Consider the following 13,909-nt stretch of genomic DNA (forward strand, 5'->3'; position numbering starts at 1 on the left):
CGTCGCCATCGTCTCCTGGGAGCGGTGGTATGCTCCCATGATGGTGGTGAGGGCCTCTTGGAGAGTCGGTTCCCTGGGCCTGTCCTCCCCCCCCTGTCGCACTGCAGCCCTCCCAGTTGCCCTGTTTCCCCGGGCCTCTGTCCCCTGGATGGTGTGCCCACTACCACTGCCCCCAGGTCCCTGTTGTTGTTGGGGTGTTGGGTCAGCCTGGGTGCCCTGTAGTGGCGGACACACCGCTGATTGACCTGTCCTGGAGACAGAGGCATGGGCCCGCTGGGTGGGAGCGGTGCTGATATTCCCAGAGGGGGTTAGGTCTGCTGTGGCCTGTGTCTGTGTGTGGGGAACCGACTGTCCAGAGGTCCCCGATGGTCCGGGCTGGTCATCAGGTTCCAGGTCGACAGAGCTGCTGTCCTCACTGCGGGCCTGTTCTGGGGGTGGGATGGACATATCTGGACCCTCCTGGCCGGTGTGTTGGCGTTCGGGCCCTGCAGGGGTGAAAGAGTATGGTTATTGCTTCTGTGTGTTCCATGGTGTGCGATTTGTGGGTGCCCTTGTCCCCCAGTGCTGGCATCCCCTTGTGGCAGGAGTTGTGAGGGTGGTTTGTGGGGGGGATGGGTATGTGCAGTGGTCATGCATAGGTGATGGGTGTCCATGGTTTGTGTTGGCATTCAGGGTTTGGTTTTGGGTTGGGTGGGTTGTGCTAGTGAGACATTGGCAGGGAGGCTGTGTGCTGGGGGGTTGGGGGTGAGGGTGGGGGTGTGGGTTGGCATGCTGGTGGTTGGGGGGGGGGAGTAGTTGAGACTAGACTTACCAGAGTCCATTCCTCCGCCTACTCCAGCGAGGCCCGCAGGATGCAGGATGTTGAAGACCTCTTGCTCCCATGCTGTGAATTCGGGAGGGGTGGGTGGTGGTCCGCCGCCAGTCCTCTGCACAGAGATGTTGTGTCTGGAGACCATCGACCGTACCTTCCCCCGTAGGTCGTTCCAGCGCTTTCTGATGTCTTCCCGGTTTCTGGGATGCTGTCCCACAGCGTTGACCCTGTCGACAATCCTCTGCCATAGCTCCGCCTTCCTGGCTATTGTGGTGTGTTGCACCTGTGTGCCGAAGAGCTGGGGCTCTACCCTTATGATTTCCTCCACCATGACCCGGAGTTCTTGGTCAGAAAACCTGGGGTGTCTTTGGGGTGCCATGGGGTGGTGTGGATGAGGTGTGGGGTGGTGTTTGCGGTGATGTGAGTGGTGGTGTGTGGTGATGTGTGCGTAGATGTGGTGTGGTTGATGATGTTGGGTTCCTGTGTGTGTTGGGGTTTTCGATTGCTGTTCTCTCTCTCTCTCTCTCTCTCTCGCTCTCTCTCGCCTTCTCTCCGATTTCCAACTAGTGGGGGTTTGTGGGTGATGTGGGTGTGTGTTTTATAGTTGCTTGGATGTGTGGGGGTGGTGTTTGTATGTGTATCAGGTGTGTGTATTTCAAATTGTCCAATGTGGCTGGGTTTTGGAGCCTGGGTGTGTATTTTGACCGCGGCGGTGTGTACCGCCAATGGAATACCGCGGCTGAAAGACCGCCGCGTGGATTGGTGGGTCGTAATGGCATGGGCGTGTTTGTGTTGGCGTGGCGGTGGAGGTTTGGTCATCTCCAGTTTATCGCTGCCCGCTGATGAGGCGGCCTTCCGTGGATGTCGGGTTTTTGGCGGCTTGGCAGTTGTTGGTCAGAATGACCGCGGCGGGTTTCCGCGGCCGCGGCGGTAGTATGGCGGTCTTCTGACCGGCGGTAGGAGCCTTTTACCGCCGAGGTCAGAATCACCCCCAAAGTCTCCTGCAATGCATGATTTCAATATATACAACACAAATTATTATATAGGGCCTACTTGACCCCTGCCAGGCTCCATATGTTTTACCCCACTGTATCGCCCATCTGCTCCCGCTGTCATGCTCCTTGGGCAGACAATCTCCATATGGTCTGTGACTGCCCACAGACACAACCCTTGTGGGCTGACATCTGCATGATCCTTGTGGGCTATCCCTAACTAAATTGCATTAAGATCTGCCTACTGGGACTTTACAAGCGTTGGAAAACTGGCGGAGTGACTGACAGCTTCTTCGGCCTAGCTCTCCTATTAGCCAGGTGCATAAACACAAAACCTGAAAAATTCCACCCCAGACAGGGGTCACACAATGGTACTCCGCGATAGCACACTGGCTACACCCAAATCGGTGTCTCTCCACTGTGAGGAGGTATGGGGCCTCTATAGAACGCCCCATTGTGGCACTGTGGGATGACCTACTTCTTACATTTCAAAGTAATGGCAAGAGCAATACCAGAGTGCCCTAGACTGGCCTGGATCCTACACCACACATCACTGTTTCCCTATCGACAGACCTCACCCACCAAATAACTGACTTGGACACTGGCAGACCAAAGGAGAAGCCTTGTGATCAAACAAACTACCTCTCTAGCACCATCACTGCTTAACTTTAGACCATACACCACAAGATCAGGTTTACTATAGAACTGTGTAAAGGTTTGAAACCTTTGTGTTATATATATATATATATATATATATATATATATATATATATATATATATATATATATGTATATATACACAGATGTACTCTCACTGTGCAAATGCTTCTACAATTGATCCTTTATTGCATTGATAGCCATACGACACTGTTTTAAAAATCTCAAAAAAGTTGGTTAAAACAAGAAAAAAAGAATATGTGCAGAGCTTTCGTGGCCAGTAAACAATAAACCCTATTACAGTCATAAAGAGACTATTGAAACCAAAGAGATTAATGAATGTGTGACTAAGAAATTAGGCTTTGTGACCATTGTTGGGGAGCTAAATCCAACAAGGAAAAAAAAAAAATCTCTCGAAAAAAATAATAATTATCATTGCAACTATTAACAAGCACTCTGAACATTATTTCATATTTAAAGCAAAAATGTGTTTGGGAGTGAACAAGTTGTTCATGATTCCAAAAGACCATAAGAATTTGAAGGATTCTAAACTTAGACGGATCATTTCAATTATAGAATTCATCTTACAACCATTTTTCAATTGTATGTAGGTATTCCCCTGACATTCACTAAATATTAAAAATATATTTTAAGCAAGCTTGTAGGAATCCAGGAGCTGCATAATTTCTCTTACTTTTTGATATGATCAGAACTATTATCCAGACCTCACAGGCTATGTGTATGTGCTGATTCTTATATGAGCCTAGCATATACAAACAAATGTATCATTTTGAATTAAGCACCTTTTGAACCATATACATTCATAGGAAGGGGGATTTGTGATAAAACTAAAACAGTGGGTACAAACCAGTGGCCCTGCAATGACTCAACTACTTCAAACTGTATATCCCCTAATACAGACTTTAAAAAAAAACAATGTTGCAACTGTAATACCAGGAACTGATGTTCATGAACAGAATCTCAGATTCAAAGTAACAACTATTATTGTGAGAGGGAAGCTATCCCATGCAAACATTGTTATTGTGCTGTACGACATAGTTAGCATGTATGCCCATGATCTGTCTCTTGAGAATATTAAGTTCAGCTGTATTGACAGAGGCTATAGAGGGTGTTTTTAAGAAAGAATCATCTTTAAACTGTAACTCAGACATGACTGTATAACTAACTTGAAACTGCAAAATCTACTCCCTAGGTACATGATAGCTTCATTTGACATCATACAAGCTGGGAGATTGATAGACATGAAGAAAAAGTTATTCAGTTCATAACTCCTTATCTAGTATAGACTCTATCAACTTTTGACCTTCTGGCCAAAGTCTGTAATGTTATCTTGGCAGCTTGGCATCCCTCCACCAGGACAGTATACTCAAACAGTTGGAAACAATATGTGTCATGGTGTACAGAATAACAGGTTCAGACTCCTTATCTGCATCCCTTTCCCAAGTCCTTCTGCTTACCCTCTACCCTGACCCAGTTGGGCATGTTTTAGGGTGATTTATCTGCTATCTCCTCCTTTCTGCAGCCCCCAGATCAACCCTTCCATTTCAAGTCCCCCATTGTAAACAGGTTTCTCAAAGGTCTGCAACACATGTTTCCTACAACTCCTTCATTATGCCTCAGTGGGACCTGAACTTGGTTCTTACCTTTCTAATGTGTACTCTCTTTGAGCCGCTTCATGCCTGCCCTCTTTGGCTCCACACCATCAAGACAGTCTTTCTGATGGCATTACATCGGCCCGGAGGGTCAGTGAACCACAAGCACTGTCATCTCAGCCTCCGTACATCCCAGACAAACTGCTCCTTCTGATTCAATCATCCTTCTTTCCAGAAGTAATCACCCCATTCCACATAGGTCAGCCCTTCACTTTCCTTACCCTTGACGCTCCGCCTCTTCCCTTTAAGGAAGAGGAGAGACTCCACCATCTGGACCCAAAAAGAGCATTGCCATTCAGTCCTCACTGCACAAAACTGTTCTGGTTGGATGATCAACTTTTTTGTGGGTATTTCAGAGCCAAGAAAAGGAAGGCCGTGCATAAATGAACCATCTCCTGATGGATTGTACTCTGGATTAAGATCTGCTACGCACTGGCCATGAAGCACCCCCCAGAGGGTTTACAAACTCATTTCACCAGGGCAAAGACTGCAATTACTGTGTTAGCATGTGGAGTACCAGTCCTAGACATCTGCTAGGCCGCAACATGGGCCTCTCTGCACACGTTCACCAAGCACTAATATCTGGGCAGCCAGGTCTGTCGTGAAAGGCACTTTGCTTGTTCAGTCCTGCAAGACTTTCTGGTGTAAATAGGGTTTGCAGACTCTTTTGCAGACCCTCCGCTGGGGAGGTACTGATTGGGTATTTATAGTAAGTTAAGGAATCTGTGGGTAAAACAAGTTACTTACCTTTGGTAATGCCTTATCTGTTCGAGACTCTATCTATCCACAGATTCTTTACCAACCCACCCCTCCACCTCTCTGAATAGATTTCTAGTTACAGGGCTATCGCTTTTCAGGGCCCTAGTTCCACAGACCACTGGTCAGTGCTCTTCATGGCACCTCACTCCTGGCGTGAAAAGTTGTGAAAAGAAACTGACAGCAGCATGCTGGGATGGTGTCTATACAGGCACCGTACATGTCACTTCTGCTGCAGGCAATGCAGACGCAGCCAGGGGAAGCCAAACAATGGTTGCCAAGCAGTGGTACTGCTCATGAAAAATTCCCAGTTACAGTCTGACACCTGAGGATAATTCAAAGGTAAGGAATCTGCTGCTAGAAGTCTCTACAGATAACCCCTACTGTTTTATATAAAAACAAGTGAACAGTACAGTCGGGCAACAGATCTTTGAGATCACTTATATTAGACAAGGTCCTAGTGACAACGTTCCCAGCACATGGGGTTGACCTACTCAGTTGAAAACATGCCCCTACACAGAGACAGATGATAGTACTTAGAGGAGTTATTGCTTGGGGGATTTAGTGCTTGAGCCTGTTTTCTGGGGTTACAAACTTGGAAAGGCATGCTTTTTACTGTATCACTATATGGATGAACCTTCAACACAACCACAAGAGAACACAAAAGTGAACAGAGCAAGAAACTGAAAACACCCCACTCCACATAGGTCAGTCCTTCACTTTATGTACCTTTTACGCTCCAGCTCTTCACAGTGACGAAGAGGAGGTACTCCACCAGCTGGACCCAAAAAGAGCATTGTCATTCTACCCTGACTGCACAAAACTGTTCAGGTTGGACAATTAACTTTTTGTGGAGTATGTCGGAACCAAGAAAAGTAAGGCCATGCACAAACAAACCATCTTCCGATGGATTGTACTCTGGATTACGATCTGCAATGCATTGGCCATAAAGTAACCCCCCAGAGAGTTTGCAAACTCATTCCACCAGGACAAAGACTGCAATTACTGCCCAGGAACTGGGCTCAAGAAAAATGCAGGACCAGATTCAAGAACAGGAATTCAACAGAACTCAGTCTGCAGAAATATAAATGCAGAAAGCCGGGAAGGAGAAGTTACGAGCAAATAGGGACAGTACACGGACACAGGGTAAGGAACAAAAATCCAAGACTAAGAATCTGCATTTTAAGGTCTAGAGCAGGACACGGAGTGTGCAGACAGTACTAAAATCAGTGGTAAAAAGAGGGACAGGGAGGCAGCAACAAAGAATACGCAAAAAGGAAGCCAAGCAACAAAGCAGGGAGTAAGGAGTCAGAAACAAAGAGAAACCAAGGTACAACAAAGCATTTAACAAGACTGGAATCAAAGCAGCAAGACAGCACTGGAACAAGTACGGCTTCAGCAGAAAGGTTGTGAGCCGCTGCACACTTACCATCCAGGGCAGAACTAACTGGAGGCATGGGTAGGACCAAAGTGCCAGAGGAGCACTGATGCAGATAGTGAGCTAGGGGTGAGTCAGCAACCAGGTAAAGGAATCAAGGAACCTACAATGAAGGAAAAGCTGCACAGGAAATTGTAGGAGGGAAGACCAAGGAAACCAGCAGAGACTGCAAGCAGTACATGGAAACCAGAAACAGTGCGGAATGGAGTAGAGCATGTGACAAGTGAAGAACGCAAGTCTAAATGAATTATATGTAGGAGTCAGGAATTATAATGCAGAACGTAGTCCCACCACCAGGACATGATAGGGGCAAGCAAGGCTTGGCAACAAGACTACATGTCCCACAAGGCACCAGGATGGTAAAAGAGTAACCTGGCTTGGATTGCAATGTGGCGCAAGGTGTGCTGTGTATTGGAGAATGTACCTGCATGGTCAAGTCTAATGACTGGATTCCATAGGGCCTACATGAGTGCCACCTAGTGGCTAAATAACAGAATCTTGTCAATAATTCATAAAACTAAGACCGTAGACATAGCCTCCACCTCTCCTCCCTTTTTGGTGCAGAGATCTCTGGGACAGTGATAGAGATATTTGCAGACTTCGGTAAACGTTTTAGTAGCAAATGTAGGTGGGACCAAAGAGAGTGGGGGAAAATGGAGAATAATTACTACTAATTGGAAAGAGGATGGAAATTTAAGGAGGGATTTGGGAGGGACATGCAGCTATTATCAATCACTCTGAACATAATTTCATACATAAAGCGAAAATATGTTTGAGAGTGATCAAGTTGTACACGATTCCAAAAGACCATAAGAAATTGATGCCCACAAAACAGTAAGACAATTGCATTTCACACTTCTAAATTTAACACAGGGCTCAAATGCCTTGGAGTACATCATGTACCACACATGGTGAATCAACGGTATAGCAACATACTCCAAGAGAAATTACAGGCAAAACGAATTAAAATAACACCCCATAGGAAGTAATATTAACCACATTAAAGTAGTTTGACATTTAAAATTATAGATCTCTTAAGTGGCAATAAATTATAAATAATTATTTTTGTAAATGAAATAAACAATGTAACTTTTGTAAAATATGTTACACGTGTTTCTGTTTGTTAAATATATACATGTTAACCACCTTTACTAAATATTCAATAAGAATAGAAATGTTAGGGATTTTTTTCACAAAATAGTTTTTTAACCATTATTATGTATACATTAAATGAATATATTTAAAATAATGTATTATTTGATATGTGCCGGAAGCAACATCACAAATAGATATCGGAAGTCACTACACCAGTGAGGCCATATTTTCTATCCCTCTGAGGTTAAGGAGAAGAATGACAGAAAAAAAAACGAATGACAGACAAATATTTAAAGGTTTGAAACTCCATTCATCCTCAAGTGGGGAGGTGTATGGAATCGGCAGGAGCAGTGAAAGACTAGAAAAACAATACTGAAGGTAGGCAAAGTGTTAGTTTTACAAATATTGGATCTAGCAGATTAATTTTTAAAACCTGTATCACAGCAGCTCTTCCATTGAATGGTGAAGAATATGAATGAAATCCACACCAGAAATCTTTTCAAAATGGCCCCTCCAAATTGGGAAAAAGATCTAGGGCGATCATGTGAAAAATAGCGATTCAGAAAAAATGTAGCAGCCCAGATTACTGCTGAAGGTCAACAACACCCCTGATTAAAGCTGAATGGGAATAAAGCTCTTCAGGAGGAGACTATAGTGTTTAATACACAAAGCTATCCAATGGGAGCAACATTGCTTTGTATCCATCTTATCCTTAATGGTCCCTCAAATGCCACAGAAATATTATCTACTAGCCTAAATTACAAAGATCTATGACTATAATGGTTCAGGACTTGCCAAGGATCTAACCAATGCAAACTATATGTCTTCTTAGAAAGATGTGGAGGAGATTGCCCGAAAATACCTGGGATAAAGTGAAACTCTGACATCACCTTAGGCAGTAAAGAAGTCTTCACTGTAAGAGCAACTGAGTCTTTTGAAAACATCGTGAAAGCAGAAAGGCCTTGAAAAAAAGAAAAAAATCAATGCCTTTGATAATCTTGGAGTTTTATCCCAGAGCATGGGGGATTATGCTGCTTTTCCTGCTTGGGACTGTAACACCTTGCATTGCAGTTATGGTCAGGGAAGGAAGCCCTCATAATGCTGTTAAGCCAGTGTTTGTCTAGTGACAGGGTCAACAGCAGGACGTTTCATATGGTGGTACCACTGAAGTGCCACCATTAGAAACTCAGGCTGTCATGAGTGTTTCACACAGAGCAATAATTATGGTTGGAATTCCTTTGCTCACAATACTGAGTGTCACTGGGCCCTGTTACATCTTTCAGGGACAGGGACTACGTTTTGGAGCACAGATCATCCCCACCAGGCTCCTGCAGCAGCTATTGTGGGGAGCAGACCATGTTACTTCCCATTGTTCTTAGAAAACTTTTAATTTATTGCAGGTATACTGGCGGTAATCAGAAATTCCAGACCCAGGGTATCCCTTCAGTAAAATGTGTCACACTTATATGATGGCCTAAGCAGTGTTCCTACCTCCATATGAGATGTGGAAGTCAAGAGGTAGTGGGCCAGGAAATTAAATGATTTTTGACCATTCTCCATTGGTGTTTAACTCTAAATGAGGCCCTAAATCATTTACCTGTAAATAAGAAATGTATTAGCCAGAAGATTCTAGTTCTAAAGTAAGTATCCCATACATTGAAATGCTGAACCATTGCAGTACAACTCCTTTCTAGTGTAAACTATTTAAATATTAAGAGTAAATAAAGTAAACCTTGGAGTGGCTGTTCAGAAGAGTTTTCATGCATGTATGCTTATTGTCTGCCTCCTCATCAATCTCTTCTAAAATTAAATGTGCATTTGGACAGAGGCACACAATCATCTTTCTTCTCTCAGTGTGCTGTATCAAAGTGCTTCCAACAAACTAGAATTGTCCAAATACCTTGTAATCAGTGCATCTAACTACTTAACATTTTCACAGAAAAGAGTTTGCTTCTAAGTGGACACACTAATCCTGCGGAGCATACAAATTGATTACATGTACTCTCTGGTTGAAATGTGACTTTCTGAAGCTGTGATCTCTTGGTAAATATTCCTATGCCCTCTTTCCAGGGACATCAGGAAGGGAAACGAATGAGACAGTGCAACCCACTGCATCCTTAAACAAAGGAATAGCACAAAAATGTTTGAATCGAGTGGCTGTCACTATACTCTTGAAGGAACATATGGATGATCCAGTAGTACTCTCCCACTGAAGACTTTTCTCAAACCTCTGCAATTCTAGGAAAGTGCTGCAAGAGGAAGTCCCAAAACACCACCAGAAAGTGAAACATCACCGGTAAACCTTTGCAAAGGATGAAAGCTGCAATAGCCAGATTAGAAAAGATCTTCTTACCACCGTTCATAAAGACCGTCGAGCACCTCGGATTCTCCTGTACCTAACCACAGCTTATATTATTGTAGAATATGGCATCCTATCAAAAATGGCTAAAGGACTGGATTAGGATAGAAGGCACAGCATTGAACTGGAGTTAATCATTCAGAGTCAACTAATCAAGATATAGTGCAGCGAGTCTACAAGTAAATAAGCATACAATTGAGGCACAAGTCTCCCTGGAACTTCCAAAAGAAAGATGGCAGATGGTCAGACTACTCGTGTATAGCAGAATAGCTCTGCTCCCACACTTTATCAAATCAGCCTCGTACAGGAACTCCTTTACTTATGACCTTTGTTAACAGCAAGCGCATCAAATATCTGAACAGTCCATTGAACATATATCACTGCTCAGAAGCCTACCAAACTATGTCAATCTGAAATTGTATCACATTGCGATCAATATATGAATACCATTGGTGCCTTATTTTTTGTTTTCACCGTGCTACAATGTGGCTAAATCAGAGTCTGTTGCCCTTGTACAAAAAACTGAAATAAATAAACCAAAATAATGAGTGCTACAAAAAGGCAAAAATGATTTGGGAAAATGAAAGAGTACCTTATCAGACTGGTGTGCTGCAGCGCCATTCTTTGGTAAACTCATGCCAGATTGTATACTCTTACTAAATCCTTTGTCGAGGGATATTGTCTTGATGTTTGCTCCCATATTTTTAACTTTGCAACTCTTTTGATGAGCAAGCAGGCGGTCCGGTGCAAAGGATCTACCACAGTTTGGGCAAGGAACCAGCTGACCCTTGAAGCTCTGCCAAGCTGCTTCATTGTGCTCCTCTGTGTTGATGTCTCCAGACTGAGCCAGTTGAGGCTTCTGAGGAACAGGCCGACGGAATTCTTTTGGTAGGTCTTTATTTTCTACTTTCCATTTTTCAAGGCACTTTGGCTCGTGGATAGGAAGAGACTTAGTACCAAATTCCCTTCCACAAATGTAGCAAACAAGAGTTTTAGGTTTTAATGGAACTTTCTGAATACTGTGTAGACTCTGTTCACTGGAAATATCTTGTGAGGTGATAGTTCTCCTCGATGGCATGGCTTCTGAGACAGAATTGTAACCCGATTTTAGAGTCACTGAGTTGCTCCCATCCTTTGGTTTGCAACTTCTCTGGTGCACAAGGAGACGTTCTGGAAGAAATGTGCGACCACAGTTCTCGCAGGACAACAGTTGAGCTTTGGAACTTTCCCAAGCAGCTTCATTTTCAGCACTAACACTGTGTGAGCCATCGGGGGATGGCTCTGGTTTCTTTGGTGGCTTTCTTCTTAGATGCTTCGGTAGACTTTCATTCTCTGCATGCCATTTTTCCAGGCATTTGGGTTCATGAATGGCAATGGACTGGGATCCAAATTCTCTACCACAAATGTAGCACACTCTGAATCCAGGTCGCTTTGGTGGAATGACTGGCCGATTTGTCTTACTTTGTGACATTGTGTTTGTACTTGACCGTTTTGATAAGATTGCTGTTCCTGGTCTTTTTTCTCTGCACCTGCTTTTAACTGACAATTCTGAAAGGACAATTTCTGCCTTGGTGTTGTGGAGATTTGATGTTGTAGACGAGGTTGTTGGTTTGGATGTTAAGAGAAAGCCCACATCAGCTGAGGCTGTTGTGGGACTATGTTTGACTAATCTACCTTTCTTTTCAAATGTGTCCATTTATAAATTGATCCAACCGGATCCCATTAGCTGTACATGGAACTCCTAATGATCTCTATTCGGTCCCTACGTTATGAAACATTGTTTCATTAAAAGTTGTTTGTCTCTCCTCATGTTTAGAAATGTGAGGGGATTAGAGTCCAGTCAATTTTTTCAAGGCCGAGACCATAAAATTCAGAATGTTCTGAAGGAGGTATTCAATCCGGATATGCCATTTTGATCTGGAAGATGATGAACAAAGAGAAATTATTAAAAAATAATATCGTCTCCCTAAATGTGACTCAGTCAGCCAAGAAGCACTGCTCAGCAGAAGGAACATCTTTGGGCAACAAAAACATTCAAAAATATATAACGTAACTATTCAGGGTAATTTCTTTCCCCCTAAATACCTGTATGCACCACTTGAGCAATAACTTAAGTGTTCCATTTATGCTATATTATTTTATGTTATATAATATTTAAAATGCACGATGCACACCTCTTGGCACTTGTGAATAACCATCTCTTGAATGTGAAGAGAACCAAATTATTTAAAAAAAAGTGTTTATTTTCTTCCTAGAAAGAGGATGGGACAAGATGATGTTTTTATCTCTATTGCAAGGAGTTCTGCAGATGAGGAAAATTACCAGAGAAAGTGGATTTTTTTCAATGGGGCTTGCTTGAGATAAAAAGCAGAGGAAGTACTCAAGAAAAATGTTGGGATGTATTCGGAGATTTTATTTTCAGGGCTTCGGAAGCATGCCCGTACAGACATTTGTGCACACAGCAGAGTATTTCAAAGGAAATTCTGTTTTAACAAGGAGCCAGTGAGATGGCTAAATTGAGACACAGCAGTTACTCATCCCTATATGCTTACATTTCAAAATGTAGACTTTGAAAAAACCATTAGGGGGAAGTATCTTCCTCATTGTTTTATACTGAAACAGATGCAGTTTTAGGCGGGAGATACCTAAAATAAAGCTATTTTGGGCCGCATAATTCGGGTATGCAAGCTTGTTTGCTGATCTAGTCACAGTCATTTGGTTTTGAATGTATTCTAGGTTAAGCAAGGCCAGAATGGGACAACGCTTACACATCCAGAAACGCAGGAACGACTATGTAGAGAACTGGTTAGCCATGGTCAGCTTGGTGTTCAAACTCAAGCCAAGGCTTTTCACAGACGTTTTGGATATTGGGAAAGGTCCATAAGAATCAGGAAAAAAACGGGTGATCAAAATAAAGGGTCCTTGCAGTAGACAAGTTGCTTTTTTTCAAATTTTTATTTTGAGCCAGTTATGGTGCATCCAGGACTTGATGAACAAGTACTTACCTTCAGTGACACATTATCTGGCAGACTCTATATCTAGCTGCAAATTCCTTACCTTTGAATTTCACCAGGCTTCAGACTGGATCAAGAAACATTTGCTTGAGTCATACCCCTGCACATGCTGTCGGGTGGATCAGCTCGGTTCCATGTGGCATAGTCGTAGTTGTTGGCACCAGATCTGATGTTATGATCGCCTATAAAGGCGCCACCAAGGTGCGAGGAATCCAGTTACTTTTTTGATGACTTTCCACACCAGGAGCGCAGAGCCATGAAATTAACTGACAATTGTGTGTCCAATCTAGGGCCCTCAAAAGGATCACTCTGACCCAAGCAAATGATTTCGCAGAGCGGGAAGGCATGGGTGGGTGTAAGGAATCTGCAGCTACATATAGGCCCTCATTTCAACCCTGGCGAACGTTGTTAATTTGGCCGTAGCACCGCCAATAGGCTGGCGGTAATTACCGCCAAATTATTATGACATTGGTGGTTTGGCACATGCCAAACCGCCAATGCACCACACCGTCTGCCATGGCGGTGACGGCCGCCAGGCTGGGGCCAACGGTCTCCAGCCCGGCGGTCATCACTAGTCCGCCTGCGGGATAATGACCCTGTATACCGCCATGGTTTTCGTGGTTTTTGTCCTGCCACGAAAACCATGGTGGTAGGCACTATCAGTGCCAGGGAATTCCTTCCCTGGCACTGCCTGACACTTTGGCTGCTGGCGGCTCTCCACCCAAAATATGGCGGGGGTCACCAGCAGTCATAATATGGTTGGCAGAAGACCGCCTACACTGGCTGGCTTTGGTCTGGCGGGACCTCGTCGGTCTTCTCTGAAGACAGCTGAGGTCATAACGAGGGCCATAGTCTCTATCAGATAATGCGTTACTGAAGGTAAGTAGATAGAGGCTTGTAGCTGCAGATTCCTTACTGTTTAATAGATACCCAAGCCATATTGTCTTGGCGGTGCGCTGCAGACCAGTTTTCTACACTAGGAAGTCCAGCAAGACCGAATGGGCAAAATGCTTGTCTCTGTGGACCTGACTGTCTAGGCAGTAGTGTTTCGCAAACGTGTGCAGTGATGCCCACATTGCTGCCTGACAAATAAACAGGACTGGAACACTGTGCT

At 43.9% G+C, this 13,909-nt stretch overlaps 1 protein-coding gene across 2 annotated transcripts in view; it reads right to left on the reverse strand.

Moving 5' to 3' along the window:
• The window catches only part of LOC138286585 (zinc finger protein 474-like), a 154,421-nt gene that overhangs the window by 98,194 nt on the left and 42,318 nt on the right, over positions 1–13,909 (reverse strand). For both annotated transcript variants that reach the window (XM_069226991.1, XM_069227000.1), the window contains exon 2: positions 10,374–11,698. In XM_069226991.1, coding sequence (XP_069083092.1) covers positions 10,374–11,477 — 1,104 coding nt within the window. In that variant the 5' untranslated portion in view covers positions 11,478–11,698. The remainder of the gene's footprint in view (positions 1–10,373; positions 11,699–13,909) is intronic.

The sequence above is a fragment of the Pleurodeles waltl genome, chromosome 1_1, assembly GCF_031143425.1.
Source record: "Pleurodeles waltl isolate 20211129_DDA chromosome 1_1, aPleWal1.hap1.20221129, whole genome shotgun sequence".
NCBI lineage: Eukaryota > Metazoa > Chordata > Amphibia > Caudata > Salamandridae > Pleurodeles > Pleurodeles waltl.